Below are 25796 nucleotides of genomic sequence, written 5' to 3' on the forward strand. Positions count from 1 at the left end.
ACTCATTCATTTGGTGATTGATTCATTCAGACACTCATTCACTCACTGACTGTTTCATTCAACCCCTCATTCATTTGTTGATTGATTCATTCAGTCGCTCATTCACTCACTGACTGATTCATTTAACCCCTAATTCACTTGCTGATTGATTCATTCAGTCACTCACTCATTCACTCACTGACTGTTTCATTCAACCCCTCATTCACCTGCTGATTGATTCATTCAACCACTCATTCACTTGCTGATTGATTCATTCAGTCACTCATTCACTCACTCACTCACTGACTGATTCATTCAACCACTCATTCACTTGCTGATTGATTCATTCAGTCACTCATTCACTCATTGACGGTTTCATTCAAACCCTCATTCATTTGCTGATTGATTCATTCAACCACTCATTCACTCACTGACTGATTCATGTAGTCACTCATTCACTCACTGACTGATTCATTCAACCACTCATTCACTCACTGACTGATTCATTCAACCTCTCATTCACTTGCCGATTGATTCATTCAGTCACTCACTCATTCGCTCACTCACTGACTGATTCATTCAACCACTCATTAATTTGCTGATTGATTCATTCAGTCACTCATTCACTCACTGACTGTTTCATTCAACCCCTCATTCACTTGCTGATTGATTTATTCAGCCACTCATTCACTTACTGATTCATGCATTCACTCACTAACTGATTAATTCAAACACTCATTCACTCACTGACAGATTCATTCAACCACTCATTCACTCACTGACTGATTCACTCAATCACTTATTCACTCACTGACTGATTCATTCAACCACTCATTCACTCGTTAACTGATTTATTAAATCACTCATTCACTCTCTGACTGATTCATTCAACCACTCATTCACTTGCTGACTGATTCATTCAACCATTCATTCAGTCACTGACTGATTTCTTTCAAGCACTCATTCACTCACTGACTGATTCATTCTGCCACTCATTCGTTCACCTACTTATTCAATCACTGAACCACTCATTGATTCATTCATGCACTTACTCATTCATTGGCTCAGTCACTTATTCTCTCTCTTCTTCTTCTTCGCCTTCATTTCTCCAGTCTTTCTCTGAATGTGTCTTTCAGTTGGTCTGACGTTCCCCTCTGTCTTTATTTCCTCTCCCTCTCTCACGCTTTCTCAGATGAATCGTTATAATCTATAGCAGATGGTCTGGCTGAAGCGATCCTGTTGTAGCTAACTGCTGCGGATTGTGTGGCCTCCTCCTTTTCTCCCTCTCCATATCTTTCTCTTTCTTTCCCTCTGCCGCTCTTTTGCTCTGAAAGCCTGAAAACATAACCTTTAAACTGTTAGTTCTGCCTTGTCGTGTTACTCTTACCATTATATTCTTAGACCACTCTCATATTATGATTTACAACAAACAAATCCTTCAAGCTTGTGTTTTCATCAGCATTATGATAGAAATACCATTAAGCTCTTAAAATGTCCCCACACGATCACCTGAGCACGTTCCACTGGATATTTAGCCTTGACTGTATCCAGGTTTTAGCGTTCCACAGAGACTTCAACCATTTCCTAGCTTTTTCCAGAGATCCGGAGATCGTCCGTCAACTGGCTGACCCCCTGAGCACCTCACTGGGTTTCTCCTCACACCACGCTCAGCTCCTATGCAGATGTTTTACAGCCTCAGTCTCATCTACGTCAGCCGAGTCTTACCAATATTTATTAAGACACATGGATGCAGCACATATTTAACTTTCAAAATTAGCTCTCTCTCAAGGTGTTTCTTAAAGTGCTTCTCATTACGTTTTTGCCTTCAGTACTTTCATATCATTCAGTAGCTGTCCATTTTGAAACTATTATATGGCTAGAGTTTGAAGAGTATACATGTAAGGAATAATTGACAACGGGCCATTGACTTATTAGAAAATAATGCACACCCAAGGTTGTAATGCAGCCACGACTTGAAGCGCAGGTTCATTCAATAACAAAACACTGCTGTGTGTTGCTTGTAGGCACACAACACTTCTGCTGTGGCTTTTGTTTTAACTATTATTTTGTTGCAAATAGAGCAAACAATATTGTTTAAAATGTACTTCACTTAAAGCTGTAGTCCGTAACTTTTTTAAGTTCAAAATGTATATACTGAGCGAGTGCATCATTAATTTGATTAGATGTCATGTATTTGACCTTTTACGGCACTATCATTTTTTCTTTTCTTTTTTTTTTTTACACTAGAGGCGGCATTTTGACTGTTAGCAATACATGTTTTAATGTTATTTTAAGGTGAAGTAGAATTAAATGAACTTTGTCACCTCACGTATCTCAGTTTGGGAACCACTGCTCTAAACCTTTATGCATTGTCACTGTTTGAGTGTTTCACATTGGCCATTATCAAAAGTAGCCAAGAATAGAGCAATTACAATAGCATATACTGTTCCAAATTGGCTTGAGCCTTATTTGTGATATTGTGAGAATCAGATTGGAGTTTGTGGTTAGCACTTGCACTCCAACACAGCTCCATGGTGCTTATTTGGGTAACACTAGTTCAAATCTGGCTTGTCACATTACCTTTTCCTGTCTCAAGTTTTCGATGGAACACATCTTTTCATTTTCTTTGACTTTTCAAGTGATTTAGTCTTTGTATTCTCCGTGTACAGAAGCAGCTGCTCTAAATTACAGCCCAGCCTGTCCATAAGCGAATGTAATTACAGAGCCTGTGAATAGAACGGGAGAGACCAAAAACCTACATTTACTTTTCAACATTTATCTTCTGTGTTAATCTTGGACTACGCAACTGTGTTTTTAAATTTAGCTCAGCCAGGCTTTATTTAGATTGAGCAGTTCTTTAAATATGCCCCAGTGCAGTGCCATTAACCAGCATACCTCAGGAAACCAGCAGCAGCGTGTTTCATATGGTGTGTAACTGGGTTTGGTCTCAATCAGAGAGAATGTGTGAGGAGATGTTTAGCAGGCGATTCTGAGCATGTGCTCTTGTGTGTGTGTGTGTGTGTGTGTGTGTGTGTGTGTGTGTGTGTGTGTGTGTGTGTGTGTGTGAGAGAGAGAGAGAGAGAGAGAGAGAGAGAGAGAGAGAGAGAAGGAGACAAACTAAAATGCAAACCTATCTTATGGCTTCGGAAAACTTGAAATATAATGTAAGATGTTTGAACTACTTTTATGGTGCTTTTTGACATTTTTGAGAAAACAGAAAATTGCTCATTTAACACTTGTGGTGCTCAGGTTTTCCTTCAGTTAGTCACTGGGTTAGTCATCAAGGCAGGCATCAGGGGTACTGTCCCAACAGTATGGAAACAAAACTCCCACTCTTATCGTACTGACGGCCCTTCAGATAGACACTCTGACCTATTGATTTTTTGAGGTAAAGTTATAAATTGTGAAGATACATAGGCTATATGTTATGACAGATGAGAAACCCATACTTTTCATATTTAAAGCCAAAATGTTACCACACAGTGGCTGATGTATGAGTGAAGTCAAATTAATCAAATCAAAATTCATCAATTTCAGTTCATTTGAGTGCATGAAAATGTCAGCAAGACTGTTGAAATCACTGTGCAATGAGAACTTCAGAACTTAATTAAAAAAAATAATAATAATAATTAATTAATATTATATTAATATCAATATAAAAAAAGAAATTAATATTTTTATTCAGCAATTATGCATTAAAATGATCAAAAGTGACATTTAGAATGTTACAAAAGATTTCTGTTTCAAATAAAAGCTGTTCTTTTGAGCTTTCTATTCATCAAAGAATCCAGAAAAAATCCTTTATCACAGATTCCACAAAAAATATTAACATTGATAGTAATAAGAAATGCTTCTTGAGCACCAAATCAGCAAATTAGAATGATTTCTGAGGGATCATTTGACACTGAAGACTGGAAAATTACATTTTACACAGAAATAAATTACATTTTAATAGAAAACAAATAGAAAACATTTACTGATATTTCACAAAAAAAATATTTTTGTTTTTGTTTTTATCAAATAAATGCACCCTTGGTGAGCATAAGAGACCCCCAAAATATGTACAGACCCCAAGCTTTTAAACAGTAGTCTATATGTAAGCAATAAGGTACGAGAGGCTGTGCTGTATCTTCAGCCATGACTTATTCACGATACAGCACTAGCCTCGAGTACCTTTTTGCTTTTATACAATGGTTACCACACAATACAAATATTAAAGCCAGTAATATGTATCAATGCAACTTTCATGAAGTAAACTTTTTCTAAAAGCCTTCCTTCCGCTGGAAAAATTAGTCTCAGACAGTGAACAGCAACAGAGGTTACATTATTACGCCATTAGATGGCGGCAAAGACTGTCTTTATGAATGTGTCAGTCAGCAGCAAAGACTTTTACATTGAAAAGACTGAACTGTTGTAAACATGGAACAAGACACAACTGACAAATGTTTTGACTAGCTGTCACGGTCACCAGCTGCGAGTGCCCTTGCATGGCTGCAGAGGGCACTGTTTCCACTAACACTACACACATCATGGACTCAGTTTCCCACAATGCTTTGCTCTGTCATCTGTGTAATTATGTGCAGCTGTTTCCCATCACCTCATTATCCCTTTGTCTCTCTCCCTATATTAACTCAGTTCAGTTGTTTGTCTTATTGCGAAGTCTTGTCTTGCCTTGTCTTGCACAGCATTACTGAGCGTTTCCCCTGGTTTCTATGTTCCTGGTTTGTGATATCTGCCTGTTTCCTGGTTTTCTCATTCTTGTCTCGTCCTCTGGATTTGTTTGTCTGTATGGACTGATTTACTGTTCTCTGACCTCTGCCTATGATTTTAGATCGTGCTACAAATAAAACTGCATTTGGATCTTCTATTGTTGTCGCTCAGTGCTTGCAACAACCAGCACCAGCAAATCATAACACTAGCGCTGTCAGTCATGGGAAAATCACTTAACTGTTAAAAGGACAAGATAATACACCTGACATTTAAACAGATTTTTATTATGAACATAGGACTGACCTGAAGGAAAATGCTAAATCTGAATGCAGGTAATAAACTCGCTCACTAGATCTCTTTCTCACAATACTCTTCTACATAATACGGTAAGCTATGGTGTTGTGTAGTGATACACAGAACCGTTGGGTGAAGCGGTTATAGCCTTGTTATATCGTGAATAAAACACTTTTTTTTTAACCAATATATTTTACTATTATTATTATTATTATGTTAAATTATATGCACATATATAATGGCAAGCTAAGCCTTTGCCATGTTGTAATGTTACAGCTAGAACATCTGTGCCCTCTCCACCCTCAAATGGTCCCCAACAAACAGTGACACGGATGGAGATCACTCACCCGGGTGTGAAGTGTGAGGAAGTTTGGCACCCACGTGAAGCTTTCAGGGAAACTTTGAAAAAGACCCAAATAGAGCAAAGCTGTGAGGTTGTATTATATTAACCTCTGGCACAATCTGGTGGAAGACATTTCATATTTTGACAGAGAAGATGAGAGTTAGGCTAAATAAGAAACTATTTTACTCAATTGTTGTGACTTTTGGTGATTTAGTAAAAATTTAACCATATTAAATCAAATCCACAGGGCTCAACCCAGCTTACATGCCTTACTATCCTTGATCGTTGTCCAGAACCGTCAATTTGATCCAGAATGTTGATCCATATACACGTTATTGTCATTCTCCACATTCCTCTGAATGACAATACAGAGGCTTGCATATGCTTGGAATTACACATGTCGTCCAATCAGGAGAAAGACTGAAGCAGCAGTTGGCAGAGTTGACTGTGTAAACCATTCCATCAGCATGACAGGGATGAGTGTTTTCTGCTTAATTATGAACACATGCCACTCAGGCTCTCTGAATAGACCTGATGTGTGATTACACAACCTGCTGCCATCTGATAGGCTAGTGAGAATGATGTCATAGCAGCTGCCAATTACCCCAGGCACCCCCCAAAATCAAAGGTTACGTAACATCTAGCCAACGTTTAACCCCTACTATGAGTTTTACCACTGCAATTCTTTGTGGCTATAAAACTTATAACTCAAGGACTCATTCCAAACCTGTACAAGCTTGTGGCTCGTTTATCATAAAAAGCCTCTACTTAATCACCTACCTGTGTTTTTGTGTGCATTTCAAGTGTAATTTCATTCTCTCTGTGTCTTTGGATACATTAGAAAGGGAGCTCCTCCAATACTGCGTGCTCTTTTGCAAGTCCTTTGTTGTTAATAAAGTGTTGGAGTGCTTTCACGCTTCTCTGGCAAGTGCTGAGTGCTGCGGGGCAGGGGGGAGCCGCAAACACCAAGCCAACCCCATCTGTGTTCATTTGACTTGAGAGAGAGAGAGAGAGAGAGAGAGAGAGACTTACTTATGGAGCTGTAAAAATTACCTGCTTTTTTTAGTAATGAGATTTTGGCCAAGAGAGAGAGAGTAGGATGACAATAGAAACTCAAGCGAATGAAAGTGAGAAACTTTGGGGAGTGCAGAGGAGAACCACACCCATACCCGCTCCTCTCTTGTTACTGTCGGTATGGCTCAGACTTTCTATCTAATCTAGCTCTAGACTTTTGAATTGTAGCATATTGTATTCTGACCCAAAACCACCCACTTGAACTGGAAAAGGCAACCTGACAGACACGAATATCACAGTTTTTCTGTTTTTACATGTAATTTATTTCAAATAGATAGTATTGGATATTGGGGGGAAAAATCTATTTTTGATTTCTCACATGGCTGTACAGAAAAAAAAAAAAAAAAAAATTGTGGAAAATGTGTGTAAACTTATGATGTTAATATAGCAACCTACTTGAACTATCAAAATCAGCTACATCCTTTAAAACATACTGATAACCACCATAATAATACATCAACAAAACAAAAATATTAGATATGCAGAGATACTAAACTTCTCCACCGATACCAATACCCGATTAGAGTGATTTCTGCCGATACCGATAGTCTGGGCTTTCTGCCTTTTATACCTGTTTTTAAATTAATGGTAAATTCATTATAATTCATAATTAATCATTATATTTTGAAAGAAATGCAAATAAAACCTTTATGCTCTCCATTTCATCAACTTGTTTTTCTTAACTGGTATCCTTTATAAACACATTACTCAAATTACACACATTAACTAAATCCTGAAGATTAAATTAATATTTCTTAACCTTATGAATGTTATTAATTCATATAATTACTGTTAATATTGAACATCAAACTGGGGTGCGTTTCCCGAAAGCATCGTTGGTGAACTATGGTCGTAAGTCCCATTGAACTCTATTGGTAACGACGGAACTTACGACCATAGTTCGCTTTGGGAAACGCACCCCTGGTTTCTTAGCATTTTCTGTACACAAAGCACAAATTCAATGTATTTTTCTGCCCTCTTTTGATTGACAAGATATATCGGCCCTGATTTTCGGCTGTAAACTCTCGGCCCGTAGTGTGAAAATTTGCTTTTATCCACCGATACCAATTATTGGCCGATATATCGGTGCATCTCTAAAAAAATATTCTATTTAAATAATTTAATTTCGAGTAAATGGTGCAACGGTGTCATGAAGGAACTTCTGTGAGCATCCATACACTTTTTTCTACTGTAAATTCAAAGGTATTTTAGGCTTATATTTTCAGTTACAAAAAGCCTACAAAAAATGAATACATCATTTTGACAATATTTTAATATAAAAGTCATATCTTTATAAATTACATTTCTCCAAATAACAGTTTTTAATATGGAATTTTTACATTTTATCATTTTCCTGTTGAAAATTAAGATTGATAACATTTTTAGACCTTCTTAAAACATCATTCACTTTATTTATGATCTGTTTTCATTTGATTCGCTTAACAAAAAATAGTGTAAAGTGTGCGCAAAATTAATTAAATTTCAATCACAAACATTTCCCTCTCTGAAACTCACTGTCATCCTTACACCATTTATTACAGCCATACAATTAATGCAAAATTAGGGTACGTTTACATGACAATGTTGTTCTAAAAACGGAAACCTTTTTCCTTTGCATTTTTCACGTACAGACGACAACGTTGACAAAATGATCCACGTTCACACAGATCCACGAAAATGACTATGTATTCTGCATGCCAGGCCAGTAGTTGGCGATGTCACTTTGTAAAGAAACATTATACATCTATAGACTGAACACGTAATATGCATGTCCTTGATGTCACAGTTTTCACAAATGTGTGTTGTTGTAAACTTGCACTTTGAAAAAATGTGTTTTTCAGGACGCCAAAATGCTGTTGTCGAGTAAATGAACGGCTAAAACGCCTTATGTTTTTAGTTGAAAATGGTGTTGTGTAAACGGCCCCTTAAAAAAAAGAAAAAGAAAAATGAATTACCAGGTTTGTGTCTCCCAACACCCATGCAATCATTTAGATGTTAATGATCTGTCTTGTTTCCCTTCAGGCAGCAACACAACAAAAACTGCCACTTTCATTTAAACCACCATTTCATTAGTTAAACCATCTTTTATAAACCAATAAACAGGCTTGGTTAACCTCACTTCAAAGCCATGTGCGGATAAGGGAGGATTTGAAAAATGCTACAAACTGTTCATTCTGACCAAATAATTTGTTGTGACTGTTAAGTCAGTAATGGGAAGCATCGGCTATCATTTAACTTGTCACCCTGAGTGTTCCTCAATGCTTTTTATCTGCTGTCAAACGCAGCCACAACTGGATCACATTTTGAAAGTCCTTCTAATCTTCTCGTTTATTTCCTCTCTTAAATAATCACCACTTTGACTGGTTGATATACTAGAGGTAGTTTCCGAGTCATTTCCGAACATCCTTCATCCTCTCTACCAGCTCTTTTCTGTTCCTGTCTGGAATATGGGTCTGTTCTTTACACCGTTCTGATTTCTTATAGTGTGTCATGGATATTCTGTGAGACTGACTACTGAGAGGAGATGCAAAGCGTTCTTGTTTCTGAGCGTATGTATTTATTTAAAGGGAATTTTGAAATTTTTACTGATATTGGCCTCTAATCTCTTGATGTGAGAGACTGCGGTTGTATGTTGATCACCACTGATACTGCAACACTTGTCTCAAACCTCTTGTGTGACGGAGTGAACTGAATGACACTAAAGGTGCAGTCACATCACAGCAAAATTTTGCTCGGCGCTAATGTAACCGCACCTTAAGAAGGAATCTACTGTGATAGGACATAATAGCTGTGATGTTTCATTCTTAATTTGGCTGGTTTCTTATCTTTCAGAGTAAAGAACAGCAGCTCCTGGCCTTAAACCAAAGTAATAAAGTGTTCCTGTATTGCGCTTTCCTGGACTACAGGTGGGTCTCACAGCTTCAGGTGCTTCTTTATGCACACAAATGCTTCATATTTAACAATTATTTGTTTGTTATTTGCAAGAATGTAACCAAATATTCATATTGGCCTGGAAGAATAAATCCAAGGGAAATGTATACATTTGCAGTCAGGGGGGAAAACATAGTGACCTTTTTTCTTACCTGATATGGTGTTAATATATATTAACTTACTATTAAAGATATTTAATTTAAATAGTAACTATTTAAATAATATTTGAAATCAAATGTTATTGTCTCATGCATGGACTTCTGAGAATGTCCACTTACTGTTTTTTTATTGTGAATTATTATTTTTTTTGTATTTTTACTAACTTTTTACAGTACTTTAATGTAAGTTCTCATTTTTATAATTTAGTTAACAGCTTTACTGTAGTATTTTTACATTTCTGTTAAAATGATTAAGATCGCAATGTAGGACTCATGTTTACATTTTTAGACCTTTTAAGGATGTCCCAACTTTCATCTTCAATCTCACTGTCCAGAGATATTTATGCAGTCCTTCCTGTATATTCTCTCTCTTCCATCTATCTCTCTCTAGCTGTCATTTTAATGTGTCTCATTTCACATTTCCTGTTAAAGCTTGTCTGGAAGTGCTTTAATATATCAATATGAGTGTCTTGTATTTATATCCCACTGTTATCCTTTACACACTTAAGGGCTAGAAATACACTAGGTTACGTTTCTGACATTTAGCACATCCACATCATGATATCCAGCATTTTAAACATTTTCATTTTGACTGTTTTGTGAATAGAATTGTCAGTATTGTAATTGATCTTGCAGTCTAAATATTTCAGTCTTTCTTCCAGTTCATCATTCAAACAAGTCTGTTAGAAATCACGAAAGTCTGTTGTTTATAAAAAGCAATTTTATACCATAATAGCTATATTCCCTGAAAAATCACTTAAGGCAAGGTAACGGAGCCAATTTTAGGATCATGTGAAAAATGTGAATAATTTGTAATAGAGCATGTTTGGTTTGGAGTGAGATCCCTTCCTCCCTTGTCTTCTCTCTCTCTCTCGTTCTTTCTCATGCTTGTTCGCTCTTTCTCCCATGTTGGTATTTCATAAATGACTGCGTGATGAAGCAGGAATATTTGCTCTAACTGAGATTAATGGGATCTTATGTTAGTTTTGATTTAGTTTAGATCAGATTTGATTAATAACTCTCTGGTAATTCCATTAACACTGGACGAGGGTGTGAATGCATATGGTTTCAATATAAACAATGAATAACTCCAGCAACTGTAATGCTCAATTAAACCTGTATAATATAATATGCGTGTGTGTGTGTGTGTTTCAGCTCCAAGGAAGGTGTGTGGTCTAATGAGGGGTGTGTGAGATCTGATGGAAACCTGTCCTTCTCCATTTGCTTGTGTAACCATCTGACAAACTTCGCCATCCTTATGCAAGTGGTTCCCATGGAGGTGAGGCACTCTCAGTGTCACTCAATGTCTGCTGCCAGTTTAATTTTGTGCTAGATTAATTACCATCCATCTTGCTTACTTTGGAAAAACATTAGGTTGATTCAAATGATTCAAGATCTTTACAGCTCTTTTTGTGTTTTACATACTAACATAACATTATAATGTGTTTTTTTTAAAATACAATTTATTATTGCAAAATTCTTTTGAGAATGTGTATCTCACATCGTCATAAACAAAGTTTGACATTATGTCTTAAAGGTCCCATTCTTCGTGATCCCATGTTTCCAACTTTAGTTAGTGTGTAATGTTGTTGTTAGAGTATAAATAAAATCTGTAAAATTTTAAAGCTCAAAGTTCAATGCCAAGCGAGATATTTTATTTAACAGAAATAGCCTACAACGAACGGCCTGTTTGGACTACATCCCTCTACTTCCTTCTTTAATGACGTCACTAAAACTGTGTTTTGACTAACCTCCGCCCACAGGAATACACAAAAATAGGGGGCGTGGTCTTGTTGCGCTCCCACGGAGAAGAGCAAGAGTTGCGTTTGTAAAGTGTGTTTGTCGCCATGTCGTCGAAACGCTGTTATTTTCATCCCGCAGTCCAATCACCTTTGTTTGGCCTTCCCAGGGACGCTGTACTTAGAAATCAGTGGTTACAATTTATGTTTAACTCGGTTCCCGAAAATTATAATCCACATGTTAAACTATGTGCAGCACATTTTACTGAGGACAGCTTCCTCAATCTCAGTCAGTTTAATGCCGGATTCGCACAAAGATTATTTTTGAAAGATGGAGCAGTTCCCTCTTTGTCTGGAGAAGGCGTTGTTTGTGGACCACAACCGGTAAGTGCATTTTATTATTTACGTTGGTGCGTTTAACAGTTTCTGTAACTTATCACACAAAGGGCAACGCTGTTTAGCTTTGTTAACTAGATGGCAATTGAAACTTATCCGACCAAAACTTTTAAAAAGTGTAGTAATTCAACCGGACACCATCGATTGTTGGTGTTTGTTATGATCAGTTTAAATTATTTGTTGATTATATCTGTTGTTTACTGTTTAACCACATGCTGGTTTAGCTGCAGCCACGCGAATCATTGTTCTATGTTTAGGCCTATGTAATGTTACCTACTGTAAATAAACAGCTTACCATTGTGACACATCCTGTAAAAGACGTGTTTGCACAGGTTCTACTCGATCCTCTTCATCTATGTTCTCCGGGTCTGATTCCGGCTCAAATTGATAGGGTAAAATTAAAGACATGTTTAAAATAACACTGAGCGCGTACATCTCCCCGTTATGGTAAGAGGCGTGACCTTTCCGGGCAAGGAGCGCTAAGCTGCTGTCGAATCACAACACAGGAACCGCTGGCACAATCAGAACTCGTTACGTATTTCTGAAGGAGGGACTTCATAGAACAAGGAAGTCATCAGCCCGTTTTTATGACAGTGGAAACAGCGGTATACAGATAAGTAAATTATGTGAAAAATACTGTGTTTTTTTACATGCGAAACATGAACACATGTTATATTGCACACTATAAACACAATCAAAGCTTCAAAAAACCACGAAGAACGGGACCTTTAAAGGAATAGTTCACCCAAAAATAAAAATTCTGTCATCATTTACTCAAGTTGTTCCAAACCTGTATAAATTTGAATTGAATTGAAAAAAATAAATTACTATGGGTTTATATACTGAGTCCGAAATTTTTGTATGTGTTTTTGCGTATTCGTCATCCTAAAAATTCGTCAGAAACTTTGCAAACTGAGTCCAATGCATATTAATTAGCCTAATCCGTTGTGAAAAATTCGCAAAAAAAAAAAAAAAAAAATGGAGTCTTCAAGTGAGGATGATTTTATTGTCCTCTCTCTTCTTAAAAAGAGAAAAAGAAAGAGGAAATATTGGGTCCATCCAATCCTAAGATTGCATGGAGAGAGGAAGGAGAGTTCCACCTCTTTATCAAGGAGCTACGGGATTATTCTGAGTGATTCAAATTTAACTTCAGAATGTCAGTGGCTCAGTTTGCTATTTTGCTAGCAATACTGGAGCCACATATTAAAAAGACGACCTCCAATATATATGTATTCTGCTCTTTGTCATACAGTGCTTTTGCTGTGAGACAAAGTGGATCAACTTGTCAGACACCATTATGGATTTTGGCGTTCGCTTGTACGGTGGCTCCGAATTGTCAAAACACCTCTCAAAATGCTCGCTAAGGATGCGAAAAACGCAGAAAATTGAACCTGATTTGAATTTTTTTATGACGGACGAAAGTTTCAGAGGCAGTGCCCGAACGTGATTAACCGAAGTAAGGTCGTATTTATTTTGCGAAAATTTTGGATGAGAATTTCGGACTCATACCCTTACTGCAAACAAGACTACTGAATCCTGCTTTACAGATATAAGCACAAGCAGTACCAGCAAAATCTTTAACGTCTGTATCTGACTACCCAAGTCTTGTCTAAGCTGATTTCCAGAAATATGCACATGTAGTACAAAACTGGCCACGGGCCCTGATTTTAGTGGAACTTCTCAAGATACCTTGATTGAGCATTTAGGTCATATCCCAGCAGGGATCTTTGACAACACCAAGGCACTGCGATGAATGCGATGCTGACTGTGTTTCTTGTCTGCTGTGAGCCAGCAGCTTGCAGGGCTTGAGGTTTTGATTGGCTGAGATTCTCTGTAAATCAGCAGCAGAGCTCAACCAGAGAAGACAGTTTGGATGCAGTTGAGACACTTCTCCAAGGGTGACGTGCAGGATTTTGTTTCTAGTTCATTCGAAACTCATCGTTGTGTGTGAAAGTGTCTCAGGGGAGGCCGCTAGTCAAAGACTGTGTGGGTCGAGGACTGTGAGTTGGGTTTGGGTGGACAAATGGATTGTCATCTGTCAGAAACAGCTTGTAAATAACATCTGCCTTTGAAATACAGAATGACAAGCACAGCTTGATATTTTGGTAACCCTTGTCCTGTTGATTTATTTTAAGAGAGCTAAAGAGAGAATTTAAGTCAGGCTAAAGATGCTGTCAGCAAGATGTACTCACTAAGTAGGGACATGTTTGTGAAGATGAGAGACATATTGCTTCACGCGAAGGCAGATTGCCGCTTCGAGGTTTGTTCTCCGATGGTACGTGAGCCAAACCGAGGCACCCAGGTGCAGCCTGGCTCTTCCGTGTCTATCATCTGCATGTGTTTGTTGAGAAAATCTGTCCTCGCTCAGTCATGTAATTATCTCCTCTGGAGCTTTGATGCTAATGCCCGCCTCTGCCGGGGCCTCAATTAGCGGCTCACCTCAGTACTTCAAGCCTGGAGGAAATCGTGCTTTCTCCACCGCTCTGCAGATCCTCGATATTCTGGGACCGCGATAATCACAAGGCAGGAAGCTGAGTTAATGTACGATCGAACCCACGCACGGAAATAGAATTATGGAGGAAAACAACTGCCAATGGGCCCGACGTGCAGACGCAACACTGACTGCCAATTACTGGCACTGGGTCAGAGAAACCGTAACAATACAGCTCTATATCCGAACGGATGTTCGGGAATAAATCTGTTCACTCTTTATCAACAGATGGTTATAAGGGGTCGTATCATGAAAATCTGTTAGTCAAGGGTTTTTGTGCCAAAAAGCTGGTAAATTTGTTTTTAATGACCATTTTACACTCTCTATCTAAGTTGTGATGGGCAAAATCAAGTTCTATTTTGTAGTTTTTAAACATTTATGAACCTTCTGCTTCCAATCAGTGCTTAAAAGTGCAAGACCAAGTCATGTGATGCCAGCAAACAAGGCTCAGCGTTTCGAAATTTAGATGGTTTGAAGCAGTTAATATAACATCTTCAGTTGTGGAAGTACAGAATAAGAGAATAAGCCATTAGTTTTCGTAAATTTTAGTATAGTCTCAGTTTTAGTAGTAATATTTTATAGTAATAAACTATGATGTGTGTAATCAAACTGGGGCCGTATTCACACAACATCTTAAGGCTAAAAGTAGCTCCTAACAGATTTAGGAGAAAGTCCGGTCAGTCCTAAATTTAGGACACCTAAATTTGTGAAATGTTAGGAGTAGTCAAGAGGACTCCTAAGTCACTAAAACCAATTCACAAACAATCCTAATCCACCTAAATACACTGTACACCATTGAGGCAATAGCGATAGAGCCTTGGGTGCTGACCCTTTTCTTCATAAATGCAATATATATTTTGATTTATAGAATACAAAAAATGGCAAAAAATATATCTTTAATAAGTAAATAAATGAATAAATAAAGTACTATTACCTGTGGCAGTTGTTTTCATGAGTTCACACTTACAAATGATCAAATAGAGTAAAAAATATATATATATAATAAGTGTATTTGGCGTGCTGTCCAAGGGGATTGAGGGCTCCGATCTTGGAATTTATTTGAAATTTATTTAGCCCAAACTCTGAACTTGGAATTTATTTAGCCCAAACCCAGAGTTCGGTGTAAGGTGAGTCGGCTCTCGTCTGTGTATATATACCTCCACTCGAGCTGATTAGATAGACCGTTTGAACGCGCTCCTCCGAAACCTTTGTTTAAAAGGCATCATTTGTCACTTGAATTCTGCAATCTCTCGAGACACAGACATGTAAGAGGCGGACAACTAACTGAACATATATTAGTTTAATTAGTGACACTTAACCTACATTTTAAAATCTTTATTTCAATATGGCAACATTTTTTATTAAAAAAATCTTTCTTTGAATATGGCAACATTTATATTTTAAAACCTTTATTTGAATATGGAAACATGATATCTCGTTCTACAAGATTTCTATGATTAAATCACTGACAGAGACTCCTCCCCCATAACTGTGGGAATAGTTAGTGTGTTGACATCATCCATTGCAACGAGGTCAACCCCGCCCGAACTTTTAGCTTAAGACTTCAGTCTATTCCTTAGTAAAAGTTTGTCTCAGCAGCTTTGTGAATAGGTTTTAAGAGAAAACTCTTAGCTAAGAACTTTTACTGCTATTTAGGAGAACTCTTAGTGGTAAGATAAAATGTTTTGTGAATACGGCCCCAGATGTGGCAAGTACACTATACTTCTGTTTAAAAGTTTGGGGTCGGTAAATGTTTTTTTGTTGTTTGTTTGTTTGTTTTGTTTTTTTTGAAAGAAGTCTCTCATGCTCACCAACGCTGCATTTTTTAAATCAAAAATACAGTAAAAACAGTAGTATTGTGAAATATTATTGCAATTTAAAGTAACACATGGTCTTTCATAAATCAAATTTCATAAATCTTATTAATAACAATGTTGAAAACAGTTGTGCTGATAAATATTATTGTGGAAATCATGATACTTTTTTTCAGGATTCTATGAGAACAGCATTTATTATATAAATATTTTGTTAAATAAACATTATAAATGTCTTTACTCTCACTTTTGGTCAATTTAATGCATCCTTGCTGAATACAAGTATTCATTTTAAGTAAAATATTACTGACCCAAATCTTTCGAATGGTGTTGTATTACAAGTAGTATATAAAAGAGATATTCAGGGTTAATGTGCTGAATATATAGATGCTTATAAATGTTATATGTTATATTTGATATATAATGTGTTATATTTTATATATATGTTTGATATATAAAGCAAGCCTGTTACTGTTCATCTCTTCTCAACCATTGGTCCACCTTGTCTGCAAATAGTTAGTGCTCTTTAAGAAAAGCATTTTGTTCCAAGAAATGATTTGATTGATTGGATTGATGTCAGACTCAGGCAGGTTTGTTCTGATGAAACGATGTTGAAACTTTCAAGTCATTTAATATTATGCGAACGTCAATCCAAGTACAGCTGGTCATTAGTAACCTTTGACTTTACAATCAGTGAATTGTTGCTGTGGTATTCAGTGTTTCTTATATGCAGTAACATCTGGGGTTTTTAACTCATTGAATCCCCTTCAGTACTGTGTTTTACACTCAAGCCAAATTCAGATATTATCATCTCATTGCCTGTGCTGTCACATTTGTCTCCACCACAGCTCTCAAAGGCCCACAAGGTGGCGCTGTCCGCTATTAGTTACATTGGCTGCTCTATCTCTATTTTCTGCCTGGCAATTACACTGGTGACCTTTGCCGTGTTGTCGTAAGTAGCCCTTATTGATTTGTGAACATGCATGATTATAATCTTTTTTTTAAAATATAATAAAAAAAATGTTATCTACATGATTAAACCTGTTTCTTTTAGATTTTTTTAATATGATAACTTGTGATTTCATTGAATTAAACACTAAAAGCCTTTAGTGTTTCTCCACCATTACTATTTTAAATTCATACCTTTTGTTCTGTGTACACAGGTCCGTTAGCACCATCCGTAACCAGCGTTACCATATTCATGCCAACTTGGCATTTGCCATCTTGGTTGCTCAGATCCTTCTGCTCATCAGTTTCCGCTTCAGTACCGGCACGGTGAGTCCATCTCAATTTCAGCACAATTCACTATTTCATCTTAAAGCAGTGGTTCGCAGACTTTTTGACTCAAAGGCCCCCCATTGTCCAACACGATATATTTAGTATTTCTGTTGTAATTATAACAAAGTTGCTTGTTTTCAAACAGTTATAAGATACAGATACTGGTAGTATTGATATATTAAAGGGTTAGTTCACCCAAAAAATGAAATTTCTGTCATTAATTACTCACCCTCATGTCGTTCCAAACCCGTGAGACCTTCGTTTATCTTCAGAACACAAATTAAGATATTTTTGATGAAATCCAGGTTAATTTTATCCCCCACAGAAAGCAACATAATTACTAGGGGCGTAACGATACGCTCAGGTCACGATACGGTATGTATCTCGATACGGAGTTCACGATACGATACGTATCACAATATTTTGAACAAAATTAAACTGAAATTCAAATAAGATTTATTTAAAAAAACATTAACAAATTTCAATAATTTTCCTTGTTCTACCTACAAGATCACATTTCAAGATTTAATAAAAACCTTCTGTATTCAAATTAACAGCTGAATAGGTCTGTGTCACTGAAAAAAAAAAGAAGTTAAATTTAACATGATCACATATCGCGTCTAAAAACAAGTGGAAGGCGCGGCCGCACCGCTTCTCCTTTCCAAAGCGCTTGCGCTCCCGTGGCGTCGGTTGTTGCTATGCAACCATGAACTGCGCTCTCCAAGAGGAGTAGAAAGTTTCAGCAAAGGATAAATTGATTTCTAGCCCTTGCATTACCTTGACTACTAGATATATTTATGGAGATAAGATATAAAACCACCCTGTAAAAAAAATTCTCATGGCCTGAGAATTTTTCATCTCGATGCGCCTGGAAAACGCACCGCATGCGCGTCGCAACCGCATTGCTCCCATTTTAAGCGCGCCTGGCTTCTTGACAGCCCGGCTTCTCTCACTGCCACCTCCGTGTTGCAGAGTAGGTCACGTCAGCAGCTCAACCAATAAGATTGGACTGCCGTCATATCGTAAAAGTATCGCCATCACTCTACGATACATATCGTAACATTTTTGCATCGCAAAATATCGTACTGCAATATATCGTTACACCCCTAATAATTACTGTCATTCAAGGTCCAGAAAAGTAGTAAAAACATTGTTAAAATAGTCAATGTGACTACAGTGGTTCAACCTTAATGTTATGAAGCGACGAAAATACTTTTGAACGACTTTATTCAACAGTTTCTTCTCTACCCTGTCATTCTCCTATGCTGTTGACACAGTGAACACAGTTCAGCGCTTCTGTGTTCTACGTCCGAACGGCGGCTCAGTATTGGGATGGTATTTAGGAGCTAGAACACAGAAGCGCTGAACTGTGTTCACTACGTCAACTGCATATGAGGCATAAAAACCTTGGATTTTTTTTTTTTTTTTTTTTCAAACATATCTTAATTTGTGTTCTGAAGAAGGTCGTACGGGTTTGGAACGACATGATTATTTTAATAATATATTGATTTAAATATTTTAAGTCATCCTGCACCACACCATTTGAAGTCTGCTGAATGCCACTGTATGCCTCAGTTCTGTACTACATTAGCAAAGACAGTAACTAAAAAAAAGGGGAGTTTGCAAAGAAGAATAATCTTCCACAATATATATTGTTGAAAAAAAGTGAAAAGTGAAAGTGACATGTGAAGGCAAAGTATGGTAACCCATACTCGGAATTTGTGCTCTGCATTAACCCATCCAAGTTAGTGCACACACATTAGGAGGGATGAGTAGTCAACTATGAGCACTAACTATTTGCAGACAAGGTGGACCAATGGTTGAGAAGAGATGAACAGTAACAGGCTTGCTTAATATATCAAACATATATATAAAATATAACACATTATATATCAAATATAACATATAACATTTATAAGCATCTATATATTCAGCATATTAACCCTGAATATCTCTTTTATATACTACTTGTAATACAACACCATTCGAAAGATTTGGGTCAGTAGTCATTTCCTGCCGGTATTGAGACTCGAACCTGCAACCTTCGGGTTACCAGATTGACTCTCTAACCATTGGGCCACGACTGCCCCCGATGCTTATGTAATGTTCAAATGACATCAGCATCTTATTTACAAGACGAGACTGTGTTTAATTGTGTTTGTTGTCTATGGTGATTATCGTATCATCATCATTAGTATCAGAAACATGTTGTCATTACATAAAGAAATCCAATAAGGTGGAAAGAGCCGATGACTGCACTAATTTCCTAACATGCCTCTGGCATTACAGACAGATTCATTTGATACTCAGTTAATTTAATTGTGCTTCCTCTGTCCGAGGACTTGGCTGAACACCCGCTTAGCTCAATGACACTGTCGCCCACGTGTTTATTTTAATAGCATCTATTACATTAGCACTGATTTACAAAATAGATCAGTTTTCTGTGCTGTGCATGTTGTCTAGACACTTGTCCTGATCCTAAAGGCCACAGTGAATGATACTCTCCTCCATCTCCCAGCTCCCATGTAAGATCATGGCTGTGTTGCTGCATTTCTTCTTCCTCTGTGCGTTCGCCTGGATGCTGGTGGAAGGGCTGCATCTCTACAGCATGGTGATCAAGGTGTTCAGCTCGGAGGGCAGCAAACACTTCTATTACTATGCCATCGGATGGGGTGAGTACAACATCTTGCAGGTACAGAATGCAGCAGATCATAAAAAAATTTGGCACATGACACTGTATTCCACTGTAATCCACACACCAGAATCACCTCTTAAAAGTGCTGAAAATGCTCTTGCCTCTACAACGCATTTGAATTTATCCCCAAATTAAACACTCTTCAGAATCATTTGCTCATCGCTTGATGACTAACTACTGTCATGATAAGTAGAAAATATACACAAGTGTATCTTTTAAGAGAAATTCCATTAACCACCTGCTTTCTATCGACGCAAAAGCGCAGTTTTAATAGCACCAGGCAGGTACAGCTGAGTTTTATGTATTAGACACATCTAATTCTGCTCATCTGTATTCTGCTCAGATTCTGCTCAGCTGTAATGAGCAGAATTTACATATAAACGAGGCATTTGAGCTGAAAAGACACTGCCTCATTCTCTAACCATGCATAAGATAGGAGCTGTGTGATTTGTGCATGAAATCTGCGTACAAACTTTCATGAACAAATCATGATTCACCAATAACATTTGATAACATTCAACATCTATATTAATTTTGTACATAAATATTTCATCATATACAGTAAAAGAGTAAAAGGTATATAGCAAAGACTTTAGATTCAGAAAGATGGTGCACTCTTATTACTATGAATGGGAGAAATTGCATTGCTCAATATGGTGGAATAAGTCCCGCCTTCTAAATAAAAGAGCCAATCGCCCTTTGGTAAAGTCGTCGCATCACTGCAGCTACCATTCGAAACTCCGGATCCTATAGAAACAGTCAGTGTTCTGAGATGCACGCTTAGGACTGCTTATGCACATTTTTTGTCATGATTTGAGCCTTTAGAAACAAAATTTATAAAACAGTTGTTGTCAGATTTCATTAGCGATTTCAAATATGACGTTTAATTGTAAGCTTGGCGAACAGTTTTGGAGAATTTGATGTTTCCCCATTCAAAGAGATAGGCCCTGCACTTCCATGCCTGAGAGGCATTTCAAAGATGGCCACCGACTGAAATGACTTATCTTAAAGGGACTTTGGTTACAGTATGAGCTGTGAGGTTTCTCTGTATAAAAATGCACATAAGCGTATGTACAGCTGGGTAATGAGAGGTCTGTAATCTGTGTTATCTAGTGTGTTTGAACTGCTTCAAGCGTCTTTAGAGAGAATCATATGTTTGCTGCTGAGAGTAACGAAAGGCTGTAAAGGAAAGGTTGTGTGGAAAGCCATTATATGGAGATGATTTGGGCTTGTTTTATGCAAATTGCTTATTTAGAATACTCCAAATTCATTAACATTACAATTAGGATAAAAACAAGTTAATGTGCATATGCATGAATGAGAGTTCCCTTGTGCATACAAACACCATTGAATGAGACCCAGAGTTCATTTGTCAATGTCAGTGTCAATGTATCAAACTTTATTTATATAGCACAATTAAAACAACATGTTAACCAATGTGCTTTCCATAACTTAACATAAAAAAGAATAAGATACTAACATAGCATAACAGCAATAAATCACATAATATAAACAATAACTGGTTAAAAGCCATAAAAAAACAGCTAAGTTTTAAGGTGTGATTTAAATGTGATTTAGCACATAAACTGTATTATGAGTTATGTGTGAGTAAGACACCAGATTTTGAACTAAAAATACCACAGATACAGTTGTGCGTTTAATGAATTCATCTCTGTGTATACACACACATTCATATAAACTACACACTTCATTACACACAGACATGCTTGATCCAATGTACAGAATCACACTAGCTGAGAAGAAAACATCAGATCTGTTTCATTTGCCTTAAACGACCTGATTCAGTGTAATACACAAACCCAAATGTCAAATGAGGTTGTCCCACGGCAGGCATTAGCGCTGAGAGAGATCAGCCTCCTCCCTCAGCCATGACTGATGTGGCAGTGTTTTTGAAAAAGGGAGGAAAAAAAGACATTTGTGTGTTACAGTCTGTCTGAGATGTCAGTAGATAAAAGGACATTAAATCTTTGCTGAGTCTTCAGTGGGTCATCGCTAATGATGCCGTCACTGTTATTAATTAAGCTGCTCTCAAATGTGCACATGTGCTAATAGACAACATGTGTTTTATCTTATTTTCTCACTCGCTCTTTTGAGAACAGTTTATAATCTGCCTTTTTTCACATACAATGACATTACCAGAGCTACAATGGGCCTTTAAGGAAATCAATATACACTTATTAGTACATTCAAAGTTGGCACTGATAACTAAAGGTGTTTTTCATTATTACATATGAAAATGTTTTAAATAAAAAGGCATGTTTATTTGTAATCCCTTGTGACACATGAGATTGGCTCAATGTGGATGAAGAAAACTGGCTTTGTTAGACTTAAGTCATTATTTTAGACTGAAGTCTACTCCCTTTCTAAAAGCCTTTGGCACAGCTATGCTGCTCTTTATTTATGGTGGCACGAAACAACCGGCTGCAGTCCAACAGTTCTTATTTTAGTCCCTACGACATAATCTGAAAACTTCAATGCTGAGTTTTACAACAAGGTATTTTTAGCTCCAATAATGTTCCAGGTTTTTTCCCCCCAAACATTTGTCTTTTAGCACATCATTCATATATAACAAAAACATATGGTGAGAGAGAGGGGGATTTGGCAACTCTGCCAAGAAGCTATATACTCTTCATAATATATATATATATATATATACACACAGGTGCTGGTCATATAATTAGAATATCATCAAAAAGTTGATTTATTTCACTAAATCCATTCAAAAAGTGAAACTTGTATATTATATTCATTCATTACACACAGACTGATATATTTCAAATGTTTATTTCTTTTAATTTTGATGATTATAACTGACAACTAAGGAAAATCCCATATTCAGTATCTCAGAAAATTAGAATATTGTGAAAAGGTTTAATATTGAAGACACCTGGTGCCACACTCTAATCAGCTAATTAATTTAAAAAACCTGCAATGGCCTTTAAATGGTCTCTCAGTCTAGTTCTGTAGGCTACACAATCATGGGGAAGACTGCTGACTTGACAGTTGTCCAAAAGACAACCATTGACACCTTGCACAAGGAGGGCAAGACACAAAAGCTCATTGCAAAAGAGGCTGGCTGTTCACAGAGCTCTGTGTCCAAGCACATTAATAGAGAGGCGAAGGGAAGGAAAAGATGTGGTAGAAAAAAGTATACAAGCAATAGGGATAACCGCACCCTGGAGAGGATTGTGAAACAAAACCCATTCAAAAATGTGGGGGAGATTCACAAAGAGTGGACTGCAGCTGGAGTCAGTGCTTCAAGAACCACTACGCACAGACGTATGCAAGACATGGGTTTCAGCTGTCGCATTCCTTGTGTCAAGCCACTCTTGACCAACAGACATCGTCAGAAGCGTCTCACCTGGGCTAAAGACAAAAAGGTCCAAAGTTATGTTCTCTGATGAAAGTAAATTTTGCATTTCCTTTGGAAATCAGGGTCCCAGAGTCTGGAGGAAGAGAGGAGAGGCACACAATCCACAAGGTCCAGTGTAAAGTTTCCACAGTCAGTGATGGTTTGGGGTGCCATGTCATCTGCTGGTGTTGGTCCACTGTGTTTTCTGAGGTCCAAGGTCAACGCAGCCATATACCAGGAAGTTTTAGAGCACTTCATGCTTCCTGCTGCTGACCAACTTTATGGAGATGCAGATTTCATTTTCCAACAGGACTTTCTAACAAAGCTACCAGTACCTGGTTTAAGGACCATGGTATCCCTGTTCTTAATTGGCCAGCAAACTCGCCTGACCTTAACCCCATAGAAAATCTGTGGGGTATTGTGAAGAGGAAGATGCAATATGCCAGACCCAACAATGCAGAAGAGCTGAAGGCCACTATCAGAGCAACCTGGGCTCTCATAACACCTGAGCAGTGCCACAGACTGATCGACTCCATGCCACACCGCATTGCTGCAGTAATTCAGGCAAAAGGAGCCCCAACTAAGTATTGAGTACTGTACATGCTCATACTTTTCATGTTCATACTTTTCAGTTGGCCAAGATTTCTAAAAATCCTTTCTTTGTATTGGTCTTAAGTAATATTCCAATTTTCTGAGATACTGAATTTGGGATAAATAAACGAATAAAAGAAATAAACAATTGAAATATATCAGTCTGTGTGTAATGAATGAACTTTTTGATGATATTCTAATTATATGACCAGCACCTGTGTGTGTGTATATATATATATATATATATATATATATACACACACACTGTATTTCCAAAAGTATTGGGACACCCCTCCAAATCATTGAATTCAGGTGTTCCAATCACTTGCAGACTGCTTCTACAAACATTTGTGAAAGAATGGGTCACTCTCAGGAGCTCAGTGAATTCAAACATGGTACCGTGATAGGTTGCCATAGGGTTGTTTTTCAGGGGTTGGGCTTGGCCCCTTAGTGCCAGTGAAAGGAACTCTGAATGCTTCAGCATACCAAGACATTTTGGACAATTTCTTGCTCCCAACTTTGTGGGAACAGTTTGAGGATGGCCCCTACCTGTTCCAACATGTCTCTTATAAGGCTGCATTTATTTGATCAAAAATACAATAAAAAAATAAATACAGTAATATTGTGAAATATAATTACAATGTAAATACATTTTAAAATGTAATTTTTGCCCATGATAAAGTAAAGTTGTATTTGCAGCATCATTACTCCAGTTTTCAGTGTCACATGATCCTTCAGAAATCATTCTAATATGCTGATTTGCTGCTTAAGAAATGTTCCTTATTATCAATGTGGAAAAAAAGTATTATTGTAAATACATTTTTTTAACAGTGTAAAATTGTGTTTCTGTTGATCAATTTAATGCATCCTTGCTGAATAAAAGTATTCATTTAAAAAAAAAAATGTTTGAGCGGTAATTTATTTTGATGAATGGGAAATAGTATATTTAAATAATAACATTGACATTATTTAATAAATTATGAACCATATGTATTTATTAGTATGTACAGTATATGTGTGCTATTTTTAACCACCTTTTAGCTGATCTTTAAACAGTATTAAAAGTGTAAATAATTATACATGAATTAGAAAAATGTTGTTTAAAGTACTTTTAGATTAAGTATAACATGTCAGGGCATTGCTTGAAATTATGTTACTGAAATTTCTCTCTAAAACTGTTCACGTCTTTTTTCAGGATGCCCTCTGGTCATTTGTGTGGTGTCTATGACCTTGTCACTCAACAGCTATGGAGAGGCTGGCAAGTAAGTTACCATAACAGCACTGTGGGTTATGACATGGTCAGCAGATGTCCAGTTTGAAGAGAAAAGTTGACTTATGGTTTTGTCTTTCTCTGTACTAGTTGCTGGCTGTCCCTGAATAATGGGGCGATTTGGGCTTTTGTAGCCCCTGCTCTGTTTGTTATAATGGTAAGTAGCTGTTAATGAGGTGTGTTAAATGCACTACGCTAGGTGAGCATGAAAGGAACATTTGTAATGTTGTAATATCTGCCATCCAGGTGAACATTGGCATTTTGGTAGCCGTGACGCGAATCATATCCAGGATCAGCGCTGAGAACTATAAGGTTCACGGAGACGCCAACTCTGTGAAGTGAGTTGATCTGCTATCATGAATGTAATATCGGCCATCTTGCATTTACTTTTTTCACGTGTGTGTGTGTGTGTGTCTTTGTAGGTTGACGACCAAAGCGGTGGCGGTACTCTTGCCCATCCTGGGCATATCATGGATCTTCGGGGTTCTGGCAGTGAATGACCACTCCCTGCTTTTCCAGTACATGTTTGCAGTGTTTAACTCTCTACAGGTCAGACATCACTACTGTGTAACACAACAGCGCTGCACTAATGACCACGGGTCTTACTCAAACTGACTGATTTTCACTTACATAACAGCTTCCAAAGTCAACAGTGTGTTT

At 37.3% G+C, this 25796-nt stretch overlaps 1 protein-coding gene across 2 annotated transcripts in view; it reads left to right on the forward strand.

The window, feature by feature from the left end:
- Positions 1-25796, forward strand: part of adgrd1 (adhesion G protein-coupled receptor D1) — a 64650-nt gene that overhangs the window by 35277 nt on the left and 3577 nt on the right. For both annotated transcript variants that reach the window (XM_048209661.1, XM_048209660.1), the window contains 9 exons: positions 9233-9306; positions 10645-10768; positions 16778-16881; positions 17093-17204; positions 19726-19879; positions 25062-25128; positions 25227-25293; positions 25383-25474; positions 25559-25685. In XM_048209661.1, coding sequence (XP_048065618.1) covers positions 9233-9306; positions 10645-10768; positions 16778-16881; positions 17093-17204; positions 19726-19879; positions 25062-25128; positions 25227-25293; positions 25383-25474; positions 25559-25685 — 921 coding nt within the window. The remainder of the gene's footprint in view (positions 1-9232; positions 9307-10644; positions 10769-16777; positions 16882-17092; positions 17205-19725; positions 19880-25061; positions 25129-25226; positions 25294-25382; positions 25475-25558; positions 25686-25796) is intronic.

This window comes from Megalobrama amblycephala, linkage group LG12 (genome assembly GCF_018812025.1).
Source record: "Megalobrama amblycephala isolate DHTTF-2021 linkage group LG12, ASM1881202v1, whole genome shotgun sequence".
Classification (NCBI taxonomy): Eukaryota; Metazoa; Chordata; class Actinopteri; order Cypriniformes; family Xenocyprididae; genus Megalobrama; species Megalobrama amblycephala.